This window comes from Ursus maritimus, unplaced genomic scaffold (genome assembly GCF_017311325.1).
Source record: "Ursus maritimus isolate PB19 unplaced genomic scaffold, ASM1731132v1 scaffold_24, whole genome shotgun sequence".
Taxonomy (NCBI): domain Eukaryota; kingdom Metazoa; phylum Chordata; class Mammalia; order Carnivora; family Ursidae; genus Ursus; species Ursus maritimus.
Genome location: NW_024424897.1, coordinates 5,710,546 through 5,735,360, shown reverse-complemented (window position 1 = coordinate 5,735,360; position 24,815 = coordinate 5,710,546). Strand labels below are relative to the sequence as shown.

The 24,815-nt window shown below is 58.1% G+C and overlaps 2 protein-coding genes across 5 annotated transcripts in view; both read right to left on the bottom strand.

Annotated features, from left to right (window-relative positions):
- UNC13D (unc-13 homolog D) overlaps positions 1-10,067 on the bottom strand; it is a 13,465-nt gene extending 3,398 nt beyond the window's left edge. Inside the window, exons 1-27 of one of the 4 annotated variants that reach the window (XM_040640213.1) lie at positions 9,891-10,066; positions 9,110-9,145; positions 8,774-8,881; positions 8,601-8,660; positions 8,448-8,514; positions 8,030-8,210; positions 7,645-7,689; positions 7,441-7,509; positions 7,185-7,254; positions 6,915-7,019; positions 6,716-6,808; positions 6,536-6,639; positions 5,325-5,442; positions 5,096-5,220; positions 4,867-4,957; positions 4,729-4,785; positions 4,546-4,643; positions 4,391-4,442; positions 4,179-4,312; positions 3,962-4,082; positions 3,467-3,610; positions 3,171-3,269; positions 2,860-3,066; positions 2,610-2,678; positions 1,602-1,681; positions 193-298; positions 31-102 (exon numbers count right to left, since the gene is read on the bottom strand). In XM_040640213.1, coding sequence (XP_040496147.1) covers positions 31-102; positions 193-298; positions 1,602-1,681; positions 2,610-2,678; positions 2,860-3,066; positions 3,171-3,269; positions 3,467-3,610; positions 3,962-4,082; positions 4,179-4,312; positions 4,391-4,442; positions 4,546-4,643; positions 4,729-4,785; positions 4,867-4,957; positions 5,096-5,220; positions 5,325-5,442; positions 6,536-6,639; positions 6,716-6,808; positions 6,915-7,019; positions 7,185-7,254; positions 7,441-7,509; positions 7,645-7,689; positions 8,030-8,210; positions 8,448-8,514; positions 8,601-8,660; positions 8,774-8,881; positions 9,110-9,145; positions 9,891-10,007 — 2,628 coding nt within the window. In that variant the 5' untranslated portion in view covers positions 10,008-10,066. Of the gene's footprint in view, positions 1-30; positions 103-192; positions 299-1,601; positions 1,682-2,609; positions 2,679-2,859; positions 3,067-3,170; positions 3,270-3,466; positions 3,611-3,961; positions 4,083-4,178; positions 4,313-4,390; positions 4,443-4,545; positions 4,644-4,728; positions 4,786-4,866; positions 4,958-5,095; positions 5,221-5,324; positions 5,443-6,535; positions 6,640-6,715; positions 6,809-6,914; positions 7,255-7,440; positions 7,510-7,644; positions 7,690-8,029; positions 8,211-8,447; positions 8,515-8,600; positions 8,661-8,773; positions 8,882-9,109; positions 9,146-9,291; positions 9,428-9,890 lie in introns of those variants that run through there. The other 3 variants (XM_040640210.1, XM_040640211.1, XM_040640212.1) reach the window with 3 other exon arrangements.
- A 1,269-nt stretch (positions 10,068-11,336) lies between these two features.
- WBP2 (WW domain binding protein 2) lies at positions 11,337-18,829 on the bottom strand. The gene is made up of 8 exons (XM_040640209.1): positions 18,677-18,829; positions 16,286-16,394; positions 15,012-15,147; positions 14,023-14,115; positions 13,285-13,419; positions 12,962-13,084; positions 12,499-12,575; positions 11,337-12,391 (listed from the first exon to the last, which is right to left on the bottom strand). Exons 1-8 carry the CDS (start codon positions 18,733-18,735, stop codon positions 12,338-12,340), a joined length of 786 nt encoding a protein of 261 aa, XP_040496143.1. The 5' UTR covers positions 18,736-18,829; the 3' UTR covers positions 11,337-12,337.
- Positions 18,830-24,815: the final 5,986 nt, after the last annotated feature.

The window sequence follows — 24,815 nt, the reverse complement described above, 5'->3', positions numbered from 1 at the left end:
CCCCCCCCCAGCTCGCCCAAAGACCCCTACCTGGAAGGTGGTGGTGTGCAGCGCCGCGGGCGGCAGGCCACAGCCCTCTGCATAGAAGCAGATCTCCAAATTCTAGGGGTGACACAGCAGAGGTGACCCCACCCGGGTTATTACTTGTCGTCTCCAGGCAGGGCTGTTACTTGCTGTCGCTGCTCTTATTACCTGCAGTGCGATCTTCAGCCTGCTGGAGGCCAGGGGGCAGCTCCGCTGGGACGCAGCCACCTCCATCAGCACAGCGAGCGTGTGCGTCCAGAGCAGGGTCAGGAGGCTGGGCCGAGGTGCACGGGGATGCCAGGCGCAGAACAGGAGGATGGAAGCCCAGGGAGCAGAGACATTCTTGAGAAAGGGACCCAGGCCCACCCCCAGCTCCTCCCCACCCCACCCTCCACTTCCACCCTCTTCTCAGGTAAGGCTGGAGCCAGGGCAGCAGGCAGGAGTGTAGGGAGGGAGGGCTGGTCCCCTGAGAGGAGGACAAGTGGGGCTGGGGAACGGGGCCAGTCCCAACCAATATGTCTCACAACCTAGCAAAGAACTTTCCTCAGTAGGATTATTAAACCCCAATCAACAAGCAAACAAGGTGGGGTGGGGAGGCTGGTCCCCCAGTGAGAGAATCCTGATTCAATATGGGAGTGGCCAAAATGAATAGGATTTCAACAAGGATAAGCATCTACTAGCCCTGGGGAGAAAAAGGAGAAACCAAGCCGCAGTCCTACTAACTACCTGAGATAACTGAAATTTCGCATGTTAGAGTAGAGTCAGGCCATTCCGTACAAAAAAAATTGGGTTATGTAATTAAGAATGGGGAAGGTCGTGTTAGTTAATGTATTCAGCATATCCGAGTGCTTATTATGCACCACACAATGTTCTCACGGCTTTTGAGACGTAGTGAGTCAAGTCCCTATGACGGAGCTTTAACTCTAGTTTAGCCGAACAAATGGCATATTGTGGCCTGAGAAATAAGGCCCCGCTGCAGCCCCGGGAGTAGAACTCCTGGGGGGGGGGGAGGGGCGGCAGCCTCGGAGCTCCGTTCCCGTGGGGAGGACCCATGGTCAGCGTTCTGCAGCGCGTCACCAACCACTTCCTTTGCATAGGCGCTGCGCTCGGAGCCCATGTGACTCACTTGATCCTCATTAGAGGCCAGAACTATGATCATCTGCATGGAAAACTTGAGTAATCTGCTCGAGCAGCAGCAAAACTAGAGTCTGAATCCAGGTGGGCCACAGCCCACGTCCTTGACCTCTAGTCCTGCTGCCTGGTGTGCCGGGCCCCTGCTTTAAGAGAGACCCTAATGAGAAGTTCCCCCGGATCTTGGGAGAGGAACACCAGTTGCCTGTAATGTTAGGAGGCTAGAGCTACAGCCAGCGAAGCCCCACAGACAGCCCAGGGCTAAGGGAGAAAGGGTAGGCAGCTTTCTGCTCTGCCTGAAAGGAAATGGGCAGGTGTGTGAGGTAGTGAGCTTCCGGTCCCCAGGAGTGAGCATTTAAGCAGAGGCTGGTTGCATCCTTCCCTGAAAATGGCTGAGGCCAGGAGAAAGAGGGGAGGGGGGCACAGGGTGGGAGGCCGCCGCAGACCTGCTGAAGTTCTCCTGCACCAAGTTGGTATTCATGTAGCAGAGCTTCACCTCCAGAAACTTCATCAGGGGCAGAATGGCCTGGGGAGAGGGGTGGGCAGCAAGTCTGGCTCTGGCCCATTCCTGCGCCCTGACGAAACAGGGCCAGGGGCTTTCACCTGCTTCATTTGGAACGTGTGCGGGAGCTGAGCCCTGCCCGCAGCCGGCTCCGGCCACACCGGCCTCCTCCAGGGCCCTTCAGCAGCCGTGCGTGGTCCCGCCACAGGGCCTGGCCCTGGCTGGGCCCGCCCCTAGAAATCCTCAGGGCTCCTTCTCTTGTTTCCTTGAGGTCTTGACTCAGCTGTCACCCTGTGAGTAAGGCCTTCTCTAGCCACTGTCTAAAAATATCTTTTCAAAAAACACAAATACGAATGCAAATATCTTTGTTTTCTCTAGTACTTACTAATGTGTCACATGTGTGTGTGTGTGTGCACGCACACACACACACACACACACACACGTGTAATTCTAGTCACAGCTACCGTTCTAGCTCTTCCTCTACCTCCCTGACCAGAATGTAAGCACCAGGAAGGCAGGGAGTTTCGTAAGTTTTGCTCATTGATCCATACCCCTGTGCCTAAATCTGTGCCTGTGACAGAGCGCTCAAATAGTGGCTGAAATACTGAGTGGCCTTCTCGCAGACAACCACAGGTACGCATTACTGTCTCTGCCCCCAGACAGGTGAGGACGCCGAAGTCAGCCGGCTCGTAGAAACGGAGCTCAGAAGGGTGCACACGCAGATCTGTTTGGCCGCAAAGGCTAAGCCCTCCCCCACTGCAGCCCCCACGTGGATGCTGGGAGAGCCCGTGGAATGACCCAACCCCCCCTTAGCATCCAAGGAGGAAACCGAGGCCCAGGAGGGAACATTTCCTGCCCAAGTTTGGGGGACTTCTCTCTGACACCCCACGGCCTTCAAGCCCCCTGCCACCGTAAGCCCCTTTGGCAAAGGTGAGCGGGGAGGGCCACTCACATCCTCAGGCAGGACAGACTCCTTGATGCCCACGAGTTTCTGGATGTGCCTGGCAATGCCCGCCTCCAGCTGGGGACACAAAACAGTAGGAGGGAGGCCACGGCATGAGTACGGGGGACAGCGTGAGGTCACTTGGAGCCTACGTTTAGGTTCAGGAAGGGGTGGGGGCTGGACATCAGCCCGAATCCTGCCGGGGGCGCCTCAGGCCAAGGATGGGCACGGTGGGGTCCCCGTGAATTGGACAAGGTACCTGCTCGGCCAGGGTGCGGACGCCCGTGCGGATCTCGTGGCCCAGCCCAGCCAGCGCGCCCTGCAGCTGGGCGTGCAGCGTGTTCTGCAACTGGCCCTGCTCCAGCACAGCTCCGACCCGCTGCTCCAGCGCCTCCCACGCCAGCTGGGTGGGCAGCTTGCCGATCACCAGCCGCAGCTGCTCCATGTCATTCACCACCACGCACAGCTGCAGGCAGGCACGGGCATGGGGGCGCGGAGCTGGCTGAGCTTGCCGGGACCGGCAATCCCCACCCCTACCCCCCCCGCCCGACATCCAGCTCTGGCCCTTACCATGTTGGCTGCCTGGCCCTGGTCCTTCTGGCCTACAGAGAGCTCACGGGCCCGGGCCTTTATAAGGCTGCAGTATACCAGAGCCAGCCGACAGGTATCCTGGGGTGGGGAGAGGATGATCGATGTGGGGGGTGTCCAAGGGGGCGGCAATGGGGAGGGAGGCATGGAAATCTCAGTGACTTGGGGATTTAAGACCTAAGCCTTCGGAGGCTCCCAGGGCAAGAGCTTGGGAGAAACAGGGCAAGTCAAATGAGGCTGTCCTCGAAAGGTGGGGAGGACACGAGAAGACGCCGCACCTCCACAAACTTGACGGTGATCATGAAGGCCTCCTCTGGGTCGGGCCAGTCCAGCTGCCGGGCAGTATGGCTGATCTGGGCGAAGCAGGTGGACAGATCCACGGCTGATGTGCTGTGCTTGGTCAGTTCTCCCAGGGGCACCAGCTGGGGGATGGGAGAGGGTGCAGAAAGGGCGGCTCAGGCCTTGCCAGATCCGTGCCCCTCCCTCCCTCCTTCCTTCCACAGGCATTCAGAGCTTCTACCAGCGGCAAGCAGGGGTGGGCAGGGGGCTACAAGGGGTAGGATCAAGGCTCCACCCAGACCCGCAGGCTGCAAAGATCAGTCTGTGAAGGAAAGCCACAGTTAAAACCAAGGGTATTAGGAGGCAGTGTTGTACACACAACTGGCCTCAAGAGCTGGTTAGCAACTTCTGCGCATCCATCCTAGAGGTACAAGCGGAGCCCCAAGCCCCACCCCCAAAGCCGGGCCCCGCCCCGCCTCAGGCCCCGCCCCCACCTCGTCCATCTGCACAGCGCGCTGCACCCGCGCCAGGGCCACGCTGTAAGTCTTCTGTAGCCAGGAGGGGATGGCGGGCTGGAACCAGCGGTGAAAGCCATCCAGGGCCAGGACTCCATCCCTGGGGAGAGCTGGGGCTCAGCCTGGGGACTGCCAGGGCTAGCACAGAACTTCCTTGACCCTCCTCTCTCTTTTGTGCTGACAGCCCGCTGCCCACCTCTCTGCGGGGCCGGGGCCCAGCTGGCAGAGCTCCTTGAGGCTGACATAGAGCTGGAATAGACTCTCGCCCATCTCTGGGGACACGGGGCTGCCCACCACAGCCGCCGTGTGGTCCTGCACCCGCTTGGCCACCTGCAAAGGCAAGGCAGGGGGACAGGGCTCCAGAGCCAGGGTGGGGGGCAAAGCCTGGTGACCCAGAGAGAGACTCACCAGCCACTGCAGCTCCAGGAAAGCCATGGAGAAGAGGTCGATCTTGAGGGTGCTGGAAGAAAGGCAACAGGTGTGACCTAGGAGCACACCCAGGGTCTTTGGGGTCCCCATTCTGAGGCCTGTGCTTCCTGCCCCTGCCCCAGCCACCTGCTCACTTCTGGAAGATCTTGCTCCACGTGTGCCGGCACTGGTGTAGGTCCCCTATGATGTCCTGTACCAGGCTCAGCAGGGCTTTGCCCGCCTCCAGCATGCCCTGGCAGGGACAGAGGCGCGCTGAGCAGGCCCGCAGAGGGCGAGCACCCCACCCCAGCCCCTCCTCCCCTGCCCCGGCCCCTCACCTGCACCATGGGCTGATGGTGCTGCTGCTTCAGGTGGAACCACTCGACCGTGCCAGTCTGCGGGCGGAGAGGCGGTGAGCGGGGAGGGTTGCTAGGCTCAGGCCCACGCCCTCCTTGTCCCCAGGGTGAGTCCTGTACCCTGAGCATCTCCGTCACCAGGTGGGGCAGTGGGGGGCTGTCAGGGCACAGCTCTCCGAAGGCCTTCATCTTGCACATCTGTACCAGGACCCTGTGGAGATAGACAGCTGTGTCCAGGACGCCTGCTGCCTCTCCATGCACAGCTGCAGCAGGCGTCCCCGTCCACGCGGGTGCCCCAGCTGTTCCCTTGTTCCTGACCCCACGGGAAGGGGGAGGGGTAGCCGCTGACCTGAGCAGAGACTGCAGCCGGGCCGGGGAGTCCGACACCGAGAGGGGGAAAACAGACCGGAACTTCCGGATGAGGGAGAGGCCGTAGGCCAGCAGGTTGCTGAACGAGGTGGCCAGCTCCTCCAGCTGCGGGGCCAGACAGAGCCGGGAGCTGCATCACGGGGCCCGGACCGCCGTGCCGGCTCCCCGAGCCCTGCCTGCGCGACAGTCCTCCTTCCGCGGCAGCCCACCTGCTCTCCCTTGAGCCGGCCCTGGATCCACTGGTACTCGATGCTGGTGATGGGGTGCAGGAGGCAGCTGCTCGGGAACTCCAGGCTCTGGTAGAGACGGCTGTAGGCCAGCCACTGCCTGCAGCACAGAGGAAGCCCTCAGCCCGGCCAGCGGGGGCCTCTCCCTTTCGGCTGCTCACCCGCCTTGGGAGGGACGGCGAGACGACCTGCCCCAAAGACCTCCTGTGGTCCCCCATCAACCTCGTCAAAGTGCTTTAGAAACATGTGAATTAACCGTCTCCCTCTCCAATCGGGGTATCTGTGATTTAAAAATTCAGGATTTCTTGCTCCCTTCGAAAAATCAGACGTGGAGACTTGAGCCTTCATGCACATGGGGCAAACATCGGCGGGGACTCCCCTTTAGACAGTCCCGGGGACACCTCACGGAGGTGATGACCAAGCTGAGATGAGCCCCGAGCGGGACAGTGACGGAGGATGGGGGAGACAGCAGCCCAGTCCCTCCCGGGACACGGCGGGCACCCGCACTACATGTTTGGGGCTGAGGGCGCACTGGGCCCTCACTGTGGGCGCCTGCTGCTGCGTCCGGCCCCACCTGCCCATGGTCCCACAGGCTGCCCTCGTCCCCCACCTCTGTCCGCCCCCTACTCAAATGCCAAGTGTCCACCGTGGCCCCGGGGCCACACACGCTCTCATTCCACCTGGTGCGCCCCCGGCTCCTCATGCCTCATCTGCACTCGAACACGTTCCCACAACCTATTACGGCCCGTGGGACGTGACGGGCCCTCGACACAGATTCGGTAATGCCGGCGCACAGGTCCATTGACTCCAGAGCGCGGGAGCTGGGAAACAAGGCTGCCTGCCGTCCGGGGCAAGGGTAACAAATTCCAATGCCCAGAAGGACTCAGAGGGTGTCAGGGAGTGATGTGGGCCGATGGCAGCCGTGTGGGGCTGGGGAGGCTGTGTCCTCTGCTGTCACCGCCTACAGCCCAGCAGACTGACAGCACTTGGGGTACGTGGGAAGCTGGAGATGGGACTCCGTATGGAAAATCTCCAGATGTTTAAAAGTTGGCTACGGACTCAAAACTTGACACACACGGTTGGTGCCAAACAGAAATCTCTTGAGGGTTCGACTTTGGCCTGCCAGCCTGTAGGAGGACAGGCAGGGAGGGAGAGGCTGGCGCCTCCCAGGCCACCCTCCCAGGTGCACTCACGCCATGGACTGGTGGAAGTCGGATAGGTCCTTCTGCGTCGCATGGAGAAAGAGGATGGTGGCAGCCTGGGGACTCAGCGACCCGTCCCAGGAGGTACTGCCTGCCTGAGGACACAGGCAGAAGGGTGTTGGGACCTGGCCGGCAGGCTCCGCGCCCCTCCAGCCCCGGGGAGGGCAGTACCTGGTGCCGGGTGACCTCATGGGACACCAGCTGCTGCAGCAGGTGGAGATGCACCGTGTAGCTGGGCTGGGAGCGGCTGGCCTTCGGCGCTCTCTGCAGCAGGGCCGGCATGGCGGTGAGGAGAGGCCCCCGTCCCCGGAGCAGCCCGCCCCACACAGGCAGGCCACTGGAAGAGCCCTGCTCCCGGCCCCACACCTACTCGCTTGTGAATGAGCTGGAGCTGGAGGTGGCACTGACCGCGGTCTGGGTAGGTCTCGGTGCAGGGCTCCAGCCGGTACCACTGATCCTCCCGGCAGCGCAGGTCCTGGCGGGCCAGGTGGGCAGGAGGGCCCACGCCCACGGGCAGCATAAGCCTCACACGGTTGGGGGCAGAGGGGCGACAGGAGGCTGGCCCCAGGCTCCCCTTGGTGTGGACCCAGAGCCCCTCCCCTGAACCCCACCCGAACCCCTGTTTCCTGACCCCACTCACCTGTAGCCTCAGAACCACGTTCCCCAGAAAATCGTCCTGGCCTTTGTCCTTTCGCGCCTCCTTAAATATCCTGTTCCAGGCAGGGGCCATGAGGAAGACGGGCCAAGACCCTGCGGGGTCAGGCTGGGATCCAGCCCCCTCCTGCGACCCCCCGGGCCTGGACAGAGCCTGTAGCCCAGCAACCGACATGCAAGCATGGGGACGGCAGAAAGAGCCCACACTCCTTCCCGCCGGAACCCGTTCCCGTGGCATTCACCTTCGCAGTCCATGCAAATCTGTGAGCTCCCCGAGCTTCTGCCTGACAGACTCCACCGCGTCCATGTCCCTGCGGAGGGCGAGGGTTTGAGCAGGAGGCAGAGAGGGTGTCCCGGGAGCCCTTGACCCCTTTGGGAGAAGGATCTGCCAGCCCGAACCGCCCCCCTTCTCTCCCTGACCCCTTCGGGCAGGGCATGCTCCTCACCACATGTCCAGATGGAAGCTCGAGGTGTTTATGTCCTCAAACTCCCTAGGGGGAGAGAAGGGCCTGGCTGAGGGCCTCGGAGGGCCGGACCCCAACCACAGCCTGTCCCCGGAAGCTCCCACCCCCACTGACCCACCATCCCGTCCGAGCCCCTCCTTGCAAACTCTTCCTCCCTCTGCTAAGCTAAGGCTTCAGCCCACCCCCCACATCAACCCAGCGGTGCCCAACCCTCCACACCCTCCCAGCACATGTAGCATGTGTGCCTCCTGTGTGTCTCCGGCCCAGGGAGCAGGCCCCTCCTCCGGTCAAGCCAAGTTCCCTCCCCGGAGCCAGGAAGTCCTGCTGATCTCTTGGAGGGGATAGGGGCTGCGGCAGGGCCACGTACAGGATGAAGGTCTCCTCCCAAACGGGGTTGAGTGTCTGGGTGATGACCTGGGTGCGGTGGGTCTGCTCCTCCGGGATGGTGTGCCTTACCACAGCCTTCTGCCGGTGCCGGGACCCAGGGCTGCCTCCCTGCGGGCCCACCCCCTGCTCAATGCCCAGCAGGCAGTAGGGGTCACTGAATCCTGGGAGGAGGGGAAGGACAAGGCTGCCAGGGTGTCGGCAGGGCTCCCTAGGAGACTCCCTCATCACCCCAATCCCAGGGGCAGAGTCCCCCCCATCCCAGACTCAAAGGCCCTGGGGCCAGCAGCACCCAGGGGGACATCCAGGAGCTGGGAATTCCAGCTGAATTCTGGGACAGACTCATGGGGAGAAGGGGGAGCTGGGAAGAGGGCCCTCAGGGCCCCTCACCCCCTACTCACCACTGACGTCTTTGCCCAGAATGCCCTTGGCTTGTTTCACGGTTGCCTTTAGACAAAATATTGGCTTCTAGAAGGACACAAGGGTGAGCCTGAGTCCCAGAGGGAGCTGGGCTTCTCAGCCCCTCTCCTAGGGTGGTCCCGGACCAGGGTTACCTCAAGCTTCTGCACCTGCTGCAGCATCTGCCGGTGCTCCTCGGGCTCCATGTGGAAGGCCTGGGGGGAGGAGTGCAGGCGGCTGGGGGCACAGGGTGGGGGCAGCTGGGCGGGGAAGGGAGGACTCATGGTCCGGGCTGCAGGACGGTGGGCGGAGCGGGGGCCTCACTCACCTCCTGCAGGTACCGCAGCAGCTCAGAGGCCTCGCGCACATGGTTGGGCTCAGGCTGACCCAGGCGGTGCAGGACGGTGTAGAGAGCTTCCTCATAGAGCAGGGCCCGCTGAGACACAGCAGGGCCACCTCAGGACCCCCGTCTGCCCACTGCAAGGTGAGCCCCCCCCAGCCCCCCCTGGCCCCAACACTGCACGGCCGGAGCTGAGACAAGGCACCCACGATGTGCGGGGGGTGGGGGGTTAAGGCCCAGAAGTGCCCCCCTCCCCTGCTGGGGCCAGTGGCCAAGGACTGTGTTCCCAGCACCTGCCTGCCTCCCCAATATTCCAATTCTTACCTCCTCAGGTGAGAGGTGGTGGGATGGAGGCTCGATCTGGGGAGCAAAGTGAAAAGACAAGGTGTCCCCAAGGCCTGGACCAGGGCTCAGACAACAGGAACGGTTCCTTACAGAGCCGGCCAGGCCAGGCCAGGGCTGCAGGGTCCCTAGTTTCCGGCCCCCAACCCACCAGAGCTGCACACCTGTTCCCATAGCAGGCCTCCTGGGAGTCCAGCCACTGGGCCGCCCTCCTTGTCCCCTGGCCTGCTGTGGCTGAGGTCCATTGGTGCTCAGCTGCCCCAGCAGCGTGAGCTCTCTACACCCTTGGCCCCAACCTTCCTTCCTTCCCCAGAGGAAGCAGCTCTGCTTATCGGGAGGCCACGCTCCGCACCCGCGCGGCGGAAGTGAGGCCCAGCAGTGGAGGTGGGAGGCTGGGGGTCATGGCAAGCAGGCCTGGGGGCTGCTCCGCTGATCCCCAAGCAGCCGGGCCCACAGCAGGGACACTCCCCGTCTAGTGGAGCCCGTGCCTTCGGAGCTGGAAGACCAGAGGCTAGGGCGGCAGGAGGCCCCTCCAGAGGGAGGGGGCTCAGAGAGGCTCTGACCCCAGACCCGAGACCCGGGGTAGCCCAGAGAGCACACAGCAGACCCCGGCCTGCTAACCCAGAAGGCCCTGCCCGGGTGCCATGACAGGAAGGCAAGGGGACCACATCCTCAACCCCAGGCCGCGAGAGGTGGAGCCCCGGACCCGGAGACCCGAGAGCCCCACCCTGGCTGCTCTCCTCCTCACTGAGGTCACTCCTACCTCCTGAGCCTTTGGGGCCAGGGGATCCTGCAGATCTCTGACCCTGCGGCGCCTTATCTTGATGGCCTGGCGTAAGAGGGGAGGGCGCCGCTGGGGCTGGGAGAGGAGTGTCGCCATGGTGGCCGCTCTGCCCTTCCCCTCCACCGAGCTGCTGCCACAGGGTGAAGATAGTGAAGCCGCAGGATTATGCAAAGAGCACCGGGTGCCACCCTGTCCAGGGAGGGGTGGGGGCGGGCGGGTGGGGGGAGGTTCCGGGCAGGGTTTCACCACCTCCGAGGCCTACCCCTTCCTCCCTCGGCCGGCTGGATCATGGGAGGAACTCTCTCGCAGGCTGGAGGCAGGTGGACCCAGTGGGCGGGTCCGGCCCCACCCTGCCCTCCCACGGAGACCCTGGAGCGTGTTGTGGGGGGGTCCAGTGCTCCCCAGCAGGCGGCGTCAGGGCCAGCCCGGCCTGCACCACATCACGGGTATGCCCAGCTGGGCCAGGGACCGAGGGGGGCCGCCCTGCGTCAGTAGGGGTTCTCACCCAGACTTCCCTGAATGCACCCAACACCCAGGGTGGAGGCCAGGGCACAGGGTGGGGGCTCGAGAGAGCCGTCTCCCCAGCAGGCAGCCAACTGCTCGGCCTGCTCTACCCCACCGGTGACATTCCACCAAGGTGACGGGGCCCAGCGACGCCGGGCCGGGCGGAGATGGCCCTGGGGCCCCCACCCCCACAAGGACGGTCAGGAGGTGCTCCTTTCGAATGCCCTTGTAGGGGGCTAGCCAGCCCCAGGGGCTCCTGGGCGGGGCCGGCCAGAGGAAGAGGCTAGCGAGGCGGTGCCGTCCAGCCAGAAGGGACAGGAAAACGGACACTCCAGTGCTCCCGTGCTGGGCTTTCTCAGAGCTCCCGGACCCACGGGCGCGGTGCCCGCAGCCCTCCTCCAGGCCAGGGCCCAGGGGGGTGCAGGCGCTGGGAAGGACTCTGGCTGTTTCCTCCCCTCCCCCCAGACACGGAGTCTCCCCAAAAGTCACGCACTGGGGGCACTGCCGGACATGTTCCTCCTGCAGACACCTCCCCGCCTGAGACGGGGGCCAGGGCTGCATTTCCATGTGGTGGTGAGCACAGCAGGCCAGGCCCACCTCCAAGGCCTCTGGCCCACGGCAGCTGCTGGGCTGCCCCAGGCCCCAGGCAACCCCGTGGGTGGGCCAAGTTGCCCAGTAACCGCCACCTGGGGACACAGCCACCTGGGGACACGGCCGTGGGAGGCCTTAGCGTCCTGGGCCCCAGAATGCTGTGGGAACCAGGGGCTCTCACGCAGGGAGGGAACGTGTCCCCAGAACCCTCCAGGGCCCTTAGCAGCCGCACCCTTCTCTTTTCCCAAGAGCTCACACTGGTCACCACGCACAGAGCCAGAAAGGGTCCAGTCACTTCATTTTTACTACTTCACATTTTCAGCAAACAAATCAAGGTGCAAAGAGGGTTTATTTCACATTAATATATTAACTGGTTTTGTTTTGTTTTTTGTCAAATAAATAGGGAATTCTCTTTAAATACCCATCTCCTCACTTCACAGCCAGTCCAGAAGCAAATAAGAGCAAATTTTAGTGCGTCCAGGGGGCATATCACCAATTAGGCATGAAGCTTAAAGGGAAGAGGGCAGGGTGAGGGGCTGGTGAGGGGTCACGGTCAGCACACTGGCTCAGGCCAGGCCCCATGGGTCAGGGGCCTCTGTTCCAGCCCACTGAGCAACCCCCAAATGGCATGATGGAATGAACATGCATTCTCCAGTTCCAGTCTGAGAAGCCCCTTCTAGAGGAAAAAGAGAGAAGGCAGAGAGGGAAACAAAAGCCAAAAATACAAGGAGGGAAGCAGCAGCCTGGCCTGATGGCGGCCCGCCTGACAGAGGACAGGGAGGGGCAGGTGAGTGTGACCAGGCTGGAGGCTGGCTGGGATTAGAATGTAGGCTGACAGTCCAGTGAGAAGGTGACCTTCCACAGTGAGGCACAGACCAGAGTGAAGGGAATGTGAGGGGGGCCCGGCGGGGGCCCTCAGGAAGACGCGAGGCTGGTCTGAGGGAGCTCACAAGGCTGAGTATAAAGTAGATTCCAAAACGAGGGAGCTGGACTGCGGCAGAGGAGGTGGCCAGAGACTCCCTCTGGGGGCAGAAGCTACTAGAGCAAGCCAGAAACGAGACGGATGCCTTCGCTCCTGAGCAGAGCCCCAGAGATGGTACAGGGAAGGGCATCCGAGCAGCGCCGTGGGCTCCGAGCTAGCTTGAGAAGTGGGGAGGCAGGACTCCCGAGTGGAGGGCCCCCCCCTTCCCTCAACACCAGTCCCTGGGAAGTGTTTTATAATCAGACCTGGAAGAACAAGGCCCTTCCATCACCCTCCTAGCCCCAGTCTCAGCCCCAAGGGGAAGGGAAGGGAAGAGTGACGAGGGGTGGGAGGCAGGGGTGTGAGGGGTCTATTGGGTCTTCTTATCTTCTGGTGGGTAGTAGGGAGGTGGTGGAGGCTGGTTCTAAGGAAGGAAGGAAGACAGATCTCATTAGAAGGTTCACGACAAGACAAGGTCTCCCCACCCCTCGACCCCTGCACACTGCCCGCCCGCTCCCCGTCCCTGCTCACCGTGGGCATGTAGACGTTGTGTGGGTTGCCCGGGTTGTAATAGGCGCTGGCCGCTGCTTCTGCAGCCTTGGCTTCAGCTGTGAGAGCAAACACACTTGGGGTAAGCCCCAGCCACCAGCCCTCCCCTCTTCAAGCGGCCCCTGGAGCCACGCTGAGAGATTCCCCGCCAGGCACCGCAGGGCGGGGGGCGGGGGGCACTCCCTACCTGATCCTCCCCACAATCCCGCCTGGGGGTGGGGTGGGGGGTACTGCCACCTTCTGGTTGTGGATGACCAGACAACAGAGGGAGACCTTCCCTGCCCCGGGGCACACAGCTAGCTAGCTGGGGGGGAGAGTGGGGGCTGGAATCTAGAACTTGACCAGCAGCCACCGCACTGCCCGTCCCCTGAACTAGCCCAAGGCCAGGGTCATTCACCATCTGGGGCTCCCATGCAGCAGGACAGTTAGCAGCCCAGGGTCTCACCTGCAGGAGTGGAGGGGACAGCAGGGCCACTGACCGGAGGTTCCACGGGCCCAGGGTAGGGCGGTGGTGGAGGCTGCACATATCCCATGGCCCCGTCCATCATGGGAGGTCCTGGATAGAACTCTGCTCAGCGAGACAGTGAAAGGGACCCTGTGAGCAGCTAGCCCCGGCTCCCCCAGCTGGCACCTTCCGGGCCCCTCCAGCTCCTCCATTAGTCCTGAAGCAGCTCAAAGAACAAGTCTCCCCTCGACAACCCCCTAGCCTGGGTGGGGGTGGCTGGCGGGTGGGCAGGGTGAGGGGTGGGCAGCAAAGGACACACTCACCAGGTGGGGGCGGTGGATAGGGGTAGCCAGGAGGGCAGGGGTACATTCCATTGGCGACTGGCGGGGGAAAGACATAGGCCCCGCTGGGCATGTGAGAATACCCATAGGCTCCATTGGGGGCTTCGCCTCGGGAGGCTATAAGCACAAGGGGAGAGAGAAATGAGTGTCGCCTGCCGAGGGGAGCTGCAGGGTCCCAGGAATGTGCACAGCAGACATGCCTCACCCACCCCGTTCCACTCCCCACCCACGTTTGAGCCAGCCTCAGTCAGGGAGGAAGTGAGGGAGCTGGACGGGGAGAGAGGCCAGAGCCAGGGCAGGGGTGGACGGACGGACAGATGGACAGAGAGAAAGAGGGAGGCTCGGGGACAGGGTGAGGCTGGGGACAACGTGAGGGTGTCTGCTGAACACAACCCCTGGTGATTGAAACTGTTGTTTGGTAGCTGAATGGCTGGGTTTCTTGTTTGTTTTCATGAGGCCAGAGTAAAACGTCCTGGAGTCCAAAGAGCTTTGTCCAAATGTCCTACACAGGCTCCAGGCCAGGTACACCCAGCCTTTGAGGTACAGGCCAGAGTGCCGCTAACGACAAGTCTCCTTCCCAATTCCCAGCCCCAGTCGGCCGGGGCCCGGACACTTAGCTCTCAAGTGCGTAAAAACAAAACAAAAAGTAAACAACTGCAAACAAGTTAAAACCCACACATTTCAGTACAGCTTCACCCCGGACTTTCAGACCCTTGGTACCTTGAGATGCCACCTGCAGCATCCGTTGTCCAAACTCGATGGCGCCCCCTGCCGTAAAGGTCAACTTGTAGGACGCGGAGCCTTCCCAGCCACCTGGGAGGGGAACAGGGCATCCACAGCTCAGGAAGCTGCCAGGTTACACCTGAAGAGCCGGCTCTCTGTTCTCTCCGGGCCTCCGTCCAGAAAGGGCTGGCTCTGCAGTGCCTTCCTGCCCCGCTGCTTCTGGTATGCCGCCCGCACAGCGTGTCTGCAGGGCACTCTTTGGAACAGGGGACTTTTCTTTCTTGGAACCAGCTTTCCAAGTTATCCCGTCCCTAGCCGTGTAAGTTCATCAGCACTAAAGCCTCCCGCCCCTCCCTGAAGCAGGTTCCGTCAGCAACATGGGACATTCAACATCAGAACAGATCCCCCCTCCTGAGATGCTTAAGGATGGACCCCTGGCCCCTCAAAGCCTGGCTTCTGCCTAAGGGGAACCGTGAGCCCCTAGAGAGCAAGACTCGACCTGGCCGGGTGTGAGGGGGAGGCCAAGTTCAACACACGGGTCTCTAGTGTCTGCAAAAAAGCCCGCCACCCAGCGGGGCCTCTCCAGGTGGCCCAGGGGCAGCTGGCCCTTCCTGGCCGTAGGGAAAAGGCCATTCCCAAGAACCTGATACAGTCCCTTCCTGTACCTAAAATATGAACACACTCCCTAGGTCACGATAAGCATTTTTACTTATTTTTTTAATCATTTCTTATTTTTTTTAATCATTTGGCTGATTTCACTCCGAAAAGGTGATCTGAGCTGCTATCTTCAATGTCAGCCCCTCCTTGCTCTTGTCATTCAAAAACCCGCCTCTGCTCAACAGCTGGCAGCCCAGGTGGGGGGTCTTGGAAGGCAGTCCAGAGCCGGGAAGAGGACAAGGCTGGGGGTGATTAAAGGTCCAAAGAGGATGTCTCCAAGACAGCAGAGGCCCTGCCAGAACAGCCCTCTGGAAGCCCCCATCACCCACCTCCTGCTTCAGCCTTCACTGTTCCCTTGATGTAATTTGCACCAAACACGGGCTGCTTGATCTCACAGTCCTTCATCAGATAAAACGGCATCATGAAGGACTGCATGGCATCCTTGCCTTTGGACAGAAAGATGACCTGCAGGGAGACAGGAGGAGAGCCATCAGTGCCCACACCTCGGCCCGCCCGGCTCGGCTCTCACTTCCTCTGTGTGAGGGGTCTGCTCCCGGGACCAGGGCCTGCGGCCCCAGGGCGCACCCTGCACCAGACGCTCCTGGAGAGAGCTTGGAAGGTGAAAGACCCTACGCGTGGCTGTGGCTGGAGAGGCGGACCGTGGCTGTCCACCAGAAAAACGTGCCACTCACAGAACATGTGACAGGGACGGGCTCCGCTGCCATTTAAGTGGTGGATGTGGTGGGCAAGTGAAGGGGGCTGCAAAGCTGGGGCAGGGAGGCAGGGGGAGGGCAGTGCCGGCTTCCAGAAGGGGGAGGTGGAGCCCGAGCGTCCCAGAACGGAGAGCAAAGGTGCGGCAGCTGTTGGATCCCGGGAGAAGGGGGCTGTGCAAACAGCAAGAGTATCCCACCCCGCACGTGGAAAACCCTGTTTTAAACCCTTCAATCTGGGACCGAAGACGCCACCAGAAAAGGGGTTTTGAGGCTCCCTTGTCTCTGCCAAGTCACGATGATGAGAACTTGAAGATATGCCCCTGTCTTCCAACCATCTTAAAATCTAACTCTCAGTAGCTACGGGCAGTGACCCTTCTCCAAGAATGGCCATTTGTCTTTCTCTGGAAGGCTCTCAGTCGGCCTGGGTCATTCTCAGGCAAGGCCCATGCTGCAGTCTGGCACTCCTTGCGCTGCAGGGCTATGCCGGGCTGTCTGCCCAGCCTGGAGCTCTGGCCACACTGCTGTATCCTGCTTACCGCATCTGTCCCTCTGGATGTGCACAAAGGCCTCGTGGGCCACTCTTTCAGAAAAAAGTCATAAGTGCCTCCCCACTCCAGGCCCAAGTCACCCCAGCAGCCGCACCCAACAACATGCAGATTTTCCAGCAACGGCTCCGGAATTGCATGGATTCGATGCCCAGGGGTCGGTTTAGCTGCCCAGAGAGTCTGGTGGTTCTAGAATCCAGGAGCACGTGACAGAAACACGTAGAGTGAGGAACTAACGTTCTCCAGGTTCAGAGGCCACTGGGCTCACGAGGCTGAGGCTGACCTAAGACTCCCATCGGCCCCCAGGAACCACGAGCTTTCACACCATCATACGGCGCAACTCACCCGGTAAGGGGTAAGGTAGACGGTGCCTTTCTTGGTCCCTTTGAAGGCCTCGGGCACGTTCTTCATGTCGTTGAATGTAAGTTCCACATGGTCATAAGACATCAGGATGCTGTGATGAGAAACGAGGACAGGCCCTGATGAGCCAGTTCGGAGCCATGACCTGCTTTCCCCAGGGATTGGACACCCCCCACCCCGCCCCCCAGGTAAGCACGTGTTCAGCACGTCGGGTCTCAAACCTGTTTGGACACGGGGGCAAGGAAACCATTAATACAGCCTCGGAAGAGATGAGCAAGGTGGGGGTTTACAGAATTTCCCCAAGCCCCACATATACACCCCCCGGTGATCACAGAAGAGCTGAGGGCTTTACAGCTGTAACACCGTCATCCCTCAAATCACGTCAGATTACCTGCGTTAACTCTCCCATTTCTTCTGAGTCCCTATAGGAGGCGTCTGTTTTCACTGGTTTATTAGTACTGATACATAAACCCTCTAAGACATGACTACTACGCATTACCAAAGGTAAACCTGGGCTTCCTGAACTGGGTCTGCAGGGGTGGGAGCCCATGAAGCCCCTGAGATGATGGTCCATGCATTTTTCTGGAAGAATCTGCATCTTTCATCACTCTCAAAGGGATTCATCACTTGAAGAGTAAGGCTCACTATTTTAACGTGAAATTTTAAACATTAATTTAAACTCCAATTGCCGTACACACAACTTTTTTCAGAAATGAGGCTGAAGCATTTTCTAAAACAAGGCACACCAGTATTTAGCAGCACAGAGCCCAAAGCCAGGCAGGAGGCTCACCAGGACAGATACATTCTTGTCCCACAAAGTCCCACTAAAAAGAAAGAAAAAAAATAGGTAACAGGAGATGTTACCAAATGGCATCAAAAGTGTTTTTCCAGGCCCGGGACTGGCTCGCACACAGAGACTTACAAACTGGGAACAATGTGAGGTTTCTCCGATTATGAGATAACAAGGTCCAAGTTCACATGGTTCCATTTGTCCTCCTCCTCCTCCCAAATATCACAACTTTCTTCACTGGGGAAGTAAGTGGGAAAGAGGACTGGTACCAGAAAAGAGAAGTACAGTTCAGAGGGGCGCCTGGGTGGCTCAGTGGGTTGAGTGGCTGACCCTTGGTTTCTGCTCACATCATGATCTCAGGGTCCTGGGATTGAGCCCCGCATGGGAGTCTGCTTGTGGATTCTCTCTCTCCCTCTGCTCCTCCCCTCTGTGCTCTCACAGCACCCCTCCCAAATAAATAAATCTTTAAAAAAAAGCTCAGATAAAAGAGGTCATTACCAGGAACAGGCTGGTCAGGCAGACCCTGAGCGGGTGGAGGGAACGTCAGCATTCCGAAGCCGGGGGCACCCCAGGCTTTCTCCTGACTCATCAAGCATTCCTGCGTGCTGGCCCTGGCAGGCTACAAGGCTCGGATCCCACCAAGTCTCTTCTGCGGACTCAGACTCCTCGTAAGCCTTCTGCCTTCAAGAGGCATTTCAGGGTCAGCATAGCTCAACCAAGCTAGAATGTTTAATTCCCGAGCTCACGGAGAAAGAGAGAAGCCACCGAGAAGTCCAGAGACTGGAGAACAGACGACAGAATTGACTGGGGGGGAGGGGGCAGGGGGAGAAAGTAAGTCTACTGCTGGGAGACTTCTGGTCTGGCAGGTGACCCAAGTTAACAGGCATTCAAGAGAAAGACAAAAGGATAGACACCGTGCCAGGAAATGTGTTCGACATTTGACAAACGTTATCTATTTAACTGCACCTTTGGGCCTCAGTTTCTCATCTGGAAACTCAGCAATTCTGGAATATACTGGAAGGCTATGTACTGGTAGTTAAGCCTATTCAACTTCCGAGTGAAAGACGCCTTTCCCGGAATCCCATCTCTGTTATTTACAGCTCTGTGATCTCAGGCAAGTTACTTAACCTCTCCGCGCATGTTTCCTTACACGTAAAATGTGTAGAACAGTATGGTCCGCCGCGCCGCACGTACATATTAAATAAGGTAGAAGAGGAGCGCAGCCTGGCACGTAGTAACGTAGTAACCGCCCAATAAGTGGCAATTATTTTTGTCTAACGCTCTTCCCACCTCTCGAAGTCATCGACTCCGGGAAAGGGGCTCAAGAGCGATCCCGGTATCCCACCTGTCTCCCCAAGCCCCGTCCCCCTCCAGCCGCTGCGCCCCCCCCATCCCACGGCTAATCGCGACATCCCAGCCGCTCCTCCGCGACCCACCCTCCTGCCTCCGGCCCCGCCTCCAGCCGTTACCCACCCCCACCGCACCCCGACACTTTACTCTGCTCACGGGTTTATTCCCGACCGCCCACTCGTCCACCGCCCACGCCCGCCTTTCCCTCCTCCAGGATCCTTCCGCAGTGTTTTCACCTCTCGGTGTTGTTGACGATCACTCCGCCGCCCTCCGAGTGATTCTTGTTGAGCGCCATAGTCTCTCGGAAAAGGGTCCGGAGACTCCCAACGCAGTGCGCTTGCGCCCCTCTACGGCCCGCCCCTAGTGGCGTCGTTCGTATTAGAGGCAGCCAATCACAGCTCTTGCGCGGAGCCTGGCCCAACCACCTGATCTCGAGCGTCACGTGGTAACAGTTTACTCACCCCCCCCCCACTTTCGCCTGCATCACAAACAAGCTGAAGACTACAATTCCCAGAAGGCAATGCTCCCTCAATCGGCTTTTCCCTGCGCTAGTGGAAGGATGCATTGTGGAACTTGTAGTCTTCCCGGCCGTAGGCCTGGATTGACTTCCCTAATTGCATAACTAATCGGCTTCCGCATTCCCCACTGTCCATCCCGTCTTCAAAGGGGCAGGAATAAACAATTGGACACGCCACAGGGGAATTAATCATAAAGGCCCTGAGCACAAAAGTGCCTACTCACAGAATGGGGGTAGTAATCTAAACCGGGTGTGGGAAATGGTGAACAGTCATTTTCTGGGGCATCTTTATCGTTCAAAGAACACTTGCGGAACCCTGAGTCTGACTTTACCCCGGATCCGGGTAGTCACTGGAGCCTTGTAGATGAGTGCAAGGCCCGGTTCCAGGACGTGATGGGCTGGCGGGCTAGCTGGCAGAGAGGAGTCAGGAAAAACTTTCGTCCGTGTCATGAAGTCAGACCCAGACCCTCCGAGGTTGGGGGTGAGAGTGTCCGTGTGGGGAGGAGAACCCGGTGCCCGGACCTGACGCCTCCACCAAACCCACTGTCCCGTGGGGAGAGCCCCCACCTTCCGGCCGCCTCCACCGCTGCCGGCCTCGCGGTGGCGCTGCTCCCTCTAGAAAGTTCTGGCTTTCAGTCCGGCCCGCCCGGCCGCGTTCCAGCTGGAAGATTTAAACAAGACTCGCAGTAATTGAACGGAACTAGGCACAAGGCGAGACCTGCAGCCCCATCATATGGCTCACAAAATAGAGCTGACTCATGTCAGCTCGGGACCCAGCGCTGGGCGGCGCCCTTTGGCAGCTGTGTTATTATGTAAACTACCCCCACCACCGAGGCGGATCTTTAAGGGGGGAGAAAAGGGGGTGTCACTCCCCACGTGGCGGTGCTAGTGCAGCATTAATCTTAAGGGATCAGAGTTTGACTTAAAGCAGACAGCTGATTCCCTGACACGTGATGGCCAACCTGGGGACCCACCTGCCTGACTTACCTCTTGAGAGAGATTTCCTAGGTGAAGAATCAAAACCCAGAAAAGATTATGAGACCTGTAAAAGCCTTCTGTGAAGTCTTAAGCAAAGCAGGTGGGAACTTGAGGGACAAGTGCAATGAACTACTGCATGATAGACATGAAAAGATCTGCCCCAGTAGTTAAATTAATTTTGGCACATGAAGTCTATGCTGCTGTTTAAAAAAAAAATGAAGGCAAATTCTATGTGCAGATCTAGAAAGATTGCCAGTCTGTTAAGTACAAACAGGTGTATGAATATGCTTCTGCAAAAAAAAAACCCAAAAAACAAAAAAACTTTCACTTGTCTTAAAATTAGGATCTAGATCTAGATATAAAATTTCTGGGAGGAGCCGCCAGACATTGTTTTTGGCATTATCCCACTGAGGCATGGGTCTGGGAATCGGGGTGGGCTGGTGACTCTGTATATCGTATACTTCCTTGTACTGTTTAATTGTTTACCGTGCACATTCTACATATTAACAACACATTTCAAAAAGAAAGCGAAAATCCACCCAGTAAAGGTTATGCAAGAACAATTGCTTTGAGGACCATAAAAGGGAAGGTGGGGAGACAGTCCAGTCCCACCGCCAGCCCTTTGCGGAACTCCATCAGTGGCAGCTTTTGGAGGCCTTGTTGAGAACTAAAATACACAATCATGAAAACACAGTATACACAGCTGAGGCCACACTTAGGCCTCCTGACAGGAGAGGAAATGTGTTGAAGAGGAAGTCAGAGCGGAGAAAAGCCAGCAGGCTTCGTTGGTTCCAGCTTCAATGTCCAACTTTTGCAAGTTTAATAAAAGCATATGACTGTGGGGCACCTGGCTGGCTTAGTCAGTAGAGCATATGACTCTTGGTCTCGGGGTTGTGAGTTCGAGCCCTACGTTGGGTGCGGAGATTATTTAAAATCTTAAAAAAAATAAAAGAAAATCTGAAAAAATAATAGTAATAAAATTAAAATATATGACCACATGAACACATCGTTCGAGTCACCCCCAGCTGTGAAGGGGAGCAGTGGTTTCCAGTACCCATGCTGAGGGCAGCTTATTGCGGAACCAAGTCAGCGGCAAAGTGTTCCATCTGGGCCCAGGGCTCAGACCTCAGACATCTCCTGCCTTGGAGTCCGCACAGGCTCTGCATGTTTCCAGAAATGATCACTTTTCGTTGAGCTGTCATCGTTGCTATTCTCCAGAGGGAAGCTTCCTGAGTGGCATGCTAAGCAGGAGCCCAAGTAAGCCTGACATACTGCTCCCTTCACCCAGGACAGCCAGTGCCCAGTCACCCCTGAAGCCCGGGGAAGCATCATGTCTTTGCCCCCGTGAGCAGAACAAATACCATTGGTACTGAACAAAGAATCATTTTCTATGTGTGCCACAACATTAAAAAGATTAGATTATTTTTAAAAGAAGCAGTTTACCAGATGGTGGCTTTTTATTAACCTTGACCCATAGTAAGAAGTACATTTTATATCAAGACTGGGTACACACGGATTCGTATTTTTAAGTGCAACTGAGAAAGGAAAGACCTGGGGCACCTGGGTGGCTCAGTCAGTGAAGCGTCTGCCTTCAGCTCAGGTCATGATCCCGGGGGTCCTGGGATCGAGCCCCACATCGGGCTTCCTGCTCAGTGGGGAACCCACTTCTCCTTCTGCCCCTCCCCCCCAATGCGAGTGCGCTCTCTCTCTGTCATATAAATAAATAAAATCTAATAGAAAAAGGAAAGACACGTTTGGGACTGAAAGAGTAAAAATCAACTCAGACTGAAGTAGAAAACAGCAGCACAGGAGTCAGGCTGGGAGGAGAGACACAGAGCCTACAGCAAAGCTAGCAGAAGGCATGGTTTCTTCCCAAGGACATGCGGCCTCTCAGTGACTGCTTTCTTATCAGTGGTACCCCTAGACAGGCTCTGCAATTCCCAGCGAGTAGTGGGGGTGCCCCTGTGCTAAGCCTCTCACCTGCTGCCAGCCCCCCATCCCCAGGCAGTCCCCACTGCTGCTGATTCCTTCTCAGGAATGGCAGCCGCTCTAGAACTGATCCTTGTTTTCCGTGGGCCCTCTTCGGAATCCTCCAGAACCCAAACCTGACAAGAGCTGCTTCCCTCCTCCCCGTAGAGGATGGATGGGCGCCCAGGGCAGGCCTGCAGGCCGTGTAGGCTGGTGGCTGCCTGATGGGGCTTGAACACAACTTTCCTGAAATGACACCTCCCCTTACTTTACGCGGCTTAAGAACACTTTCTGTTGCATTAGTTAGCACGTGGAGAAGTATTACTGCGACCTTGCAAGCCCAGGAAAAGGCCCCTGGTGCACCAATTCACAGATCCCCTCTTGAAAGGGACATTTTAGAGAAAAAGAACTGTCAGCCACTGTTGGGTCACTGGGCTCCTGACTGAAGACACTGGGTGGGTGAGTGGGTAACTAATCTCCCAGAACAAATCTTAATGCTATTAAAATGTATCTAAAAATTGCTTAAGCGTTTTATCGCACATGCTATTTTTTTTTTCCTAAAAAGAGACAGAATTGCATCAGCTAAAAGCAAAAAATAAAAGATCGTCCCAGCTTTGGGACACTTTTTATTTTCGATTTGGATGTACTCTGCAATTTTCTATTTTATTTGGTAATTTGAAAAATTACTAATTGCTATGCGCTAAATTGATTTTGCGATCTTCAGCTTGGAAACCCCTGTTCCAGAAGAAAGGCTGAGGGTGGGGGTGGGTGGGATGGGAGCAGGACAGAAGGGAAGGGAGGGTTGAAGTTGAGGCTAGCACCAACTCCCCCACCCGTCCCCCACCACGGGGACCTGCACCCACCCAGCTCCTGAAGCTGATGCTGTCGCATATTTGGGGTTCCCGAGTCGGTATGCTGAAGGGTTGTATCAGTGTGCTTTAGGTAAGTCTCGGCCCCTTTGTGTGGCAGAGCAGCTGTGTGGATATTACCTTCTTTCTTCACTCTTCGTGAGGTAGCCATCTTCCCATCTCTTACCCAAGATGGCAGGCGAGGCTTCTTGCTCCCAGGGTGGGCTTATGGGTTCTCTAGCAGACGTTCTCAGTGCTGGCTGAGCACAGAAGGGGCCACATCCTTCAAAGACAGAAAGGCCCACAGTGTGCAGCTGGGGCTGTAGGGCTAGACAGGGGTGAGTGGCTGGACTTAGGAGACGGGGTGCTTTCCAGAGCCCAGGGACAGGAGCAGAGTTTGGGGGATTCTCCAGTGGTAGTTCCCCCGGCCTGCTCCCGTCCGGCAATCCCGAGAGGTGGGGTGTGGCTGTGGGAGTAGGGGCTGAACACCAAGAACTGTGGTTTGGGGTTGTGTGAAAGGGTCCAGTCAGAAGACAGAAACCACAGCAACTTTTGGACCAGGGAACATTTACTGTAAAGAGTTAAAATAGGTATAAAGCTACGGTCACGGAAAAGTTGAAGTATCCCAGGAGTGTGCGAAGCCGCCACCACCCATGAAGAAGACGTCCTGTGCTGATGGGGAGCTAGGAGCAGCTAGAGAATGGGGCTCCTTGCTCGCCTCCAGCCCCCGAGCTCTCTAGTGCCCCCTGGTGGCCAAGCCTGGCAGGGAGCCGCCCGCGGTGGCCCCTGGACCCCAACATCCGGAAGCCGAATGTACAGGGCAAGTGTTATGGGTTGAATTGTGTCCTCCCCAAATTCATATGTTGACATCCTAACCCCTAGTACCTCAGAACATGACCTTAAATGGAAGTAGGGTTGTTGTTGATGTATTTAGTAAAGATGAGGTCATTAGGGGGGCCCTAATCCAATATGACTAGTGTCCTTATAAAAGGGAAGTTTGGACACAGGCACACAGGGAGAAGGCCATGTGAAGATGAGGGCAGAGCTCTACAAGCCAAGGATTGCCAAATGTTGTCAGCAAACTGCCAGGAGCTAGGGGTCTGGTACACATTCTCCCTCACGGCCTCAGAAAGAACTCAATCTGCCAAGACCTTGATTTCAAACTCTGGCTTTCAGAACTCCGAGACAATAGTTTCTGTTGTTTCAGCCACCTACTTTGTCGTCCTTTGTTATGACAGCTCAAGCGGACGGCGACAGTGGGTTTGGAGCAGAAGGACAACAGCTTGGCGCGATCCCCAAACCTTGCTTGGCCCAGGGGAGAGAAGGCTCGCCGTACAGGGACCACTTGGGCCCAGACAATGGGCATCTCAGCAGCCGCCCCTGTGGAAAAAAGATTCCCAACCCCCCGAGGAGCTCTCCTGTCTGGTGGCACCGTGTAAAGCCCGGATGATGGTTCTCCCACCACCACCCTTCCAGACGTGCCTGAGGTAGAATACCTGACCCTCTTGGCAAAGGGCAGCTCATAATCAAATTTTATTTGATTTAGGGAAAACACTGACGTTTCTTGTACCTGCGTGTTACGGGACAAATTCGTGCTTGATACACCAGTTTTTTTCACTCAGCCCATAAGTCTCTCTCCACTAAGCCAGTGAGAGAAAGAAAACGCTTGGTGACCTTCCCTTTTCAGCCATCTGCTGCTGGTTGGGTGGGCTGCGACGCTGGAGTGGCAGATGCCACGTCAGGCGTAGGTGATGGGGACGTGAGCTATGTCCGGGCAGGTCACTGTGACTGGGTCTTTCAGTAGCGCCCTTCCTTGCTCCTCCATCAGGAGGCAGAGCCAGGGCACGTCTGGGGTGCTTTCTGGTTGCTATGGAGATGAGCCCCACCCCACGTTCCCAGGCCAGACCTTCCAGCTCTGCAAGGCCTGTTGTGAGCAATTCCTGCTGCAGGAGCGTTTGCGCAAACGCTGTCTGTTTCCACTTCTGTGCCTCCAAAGCCCCAGAAAGCCAGAAAGACATGGGCGTCACCTCTGAAGGTGTCCCCACCCCAGCACATGAGGAGCCG

Coding starts and splice junctions, on each gene's coding strand:
- WBP2 (XM_040640209.1), bottom strand. CDS start 18,735: ATGGCGCTCAACAAGAATCACTCGGAGGGCGGCGGAGTGATCGTCAAC. Junction 13,420..14,022: donor GCTGCAGGTGGCATCTCAAG/GTACCAAGGGTC, acceptor TTGTGCTTATAG/CCTCCCGAGGCGAAGCCCCC. Junction 12,392..12,498: donor ACAACGTCTACATGCCCACG/GTGAGCAGGGAC, acceptor TTCCTTCCTTAG/AACCAGCCTCCACCACCTCC.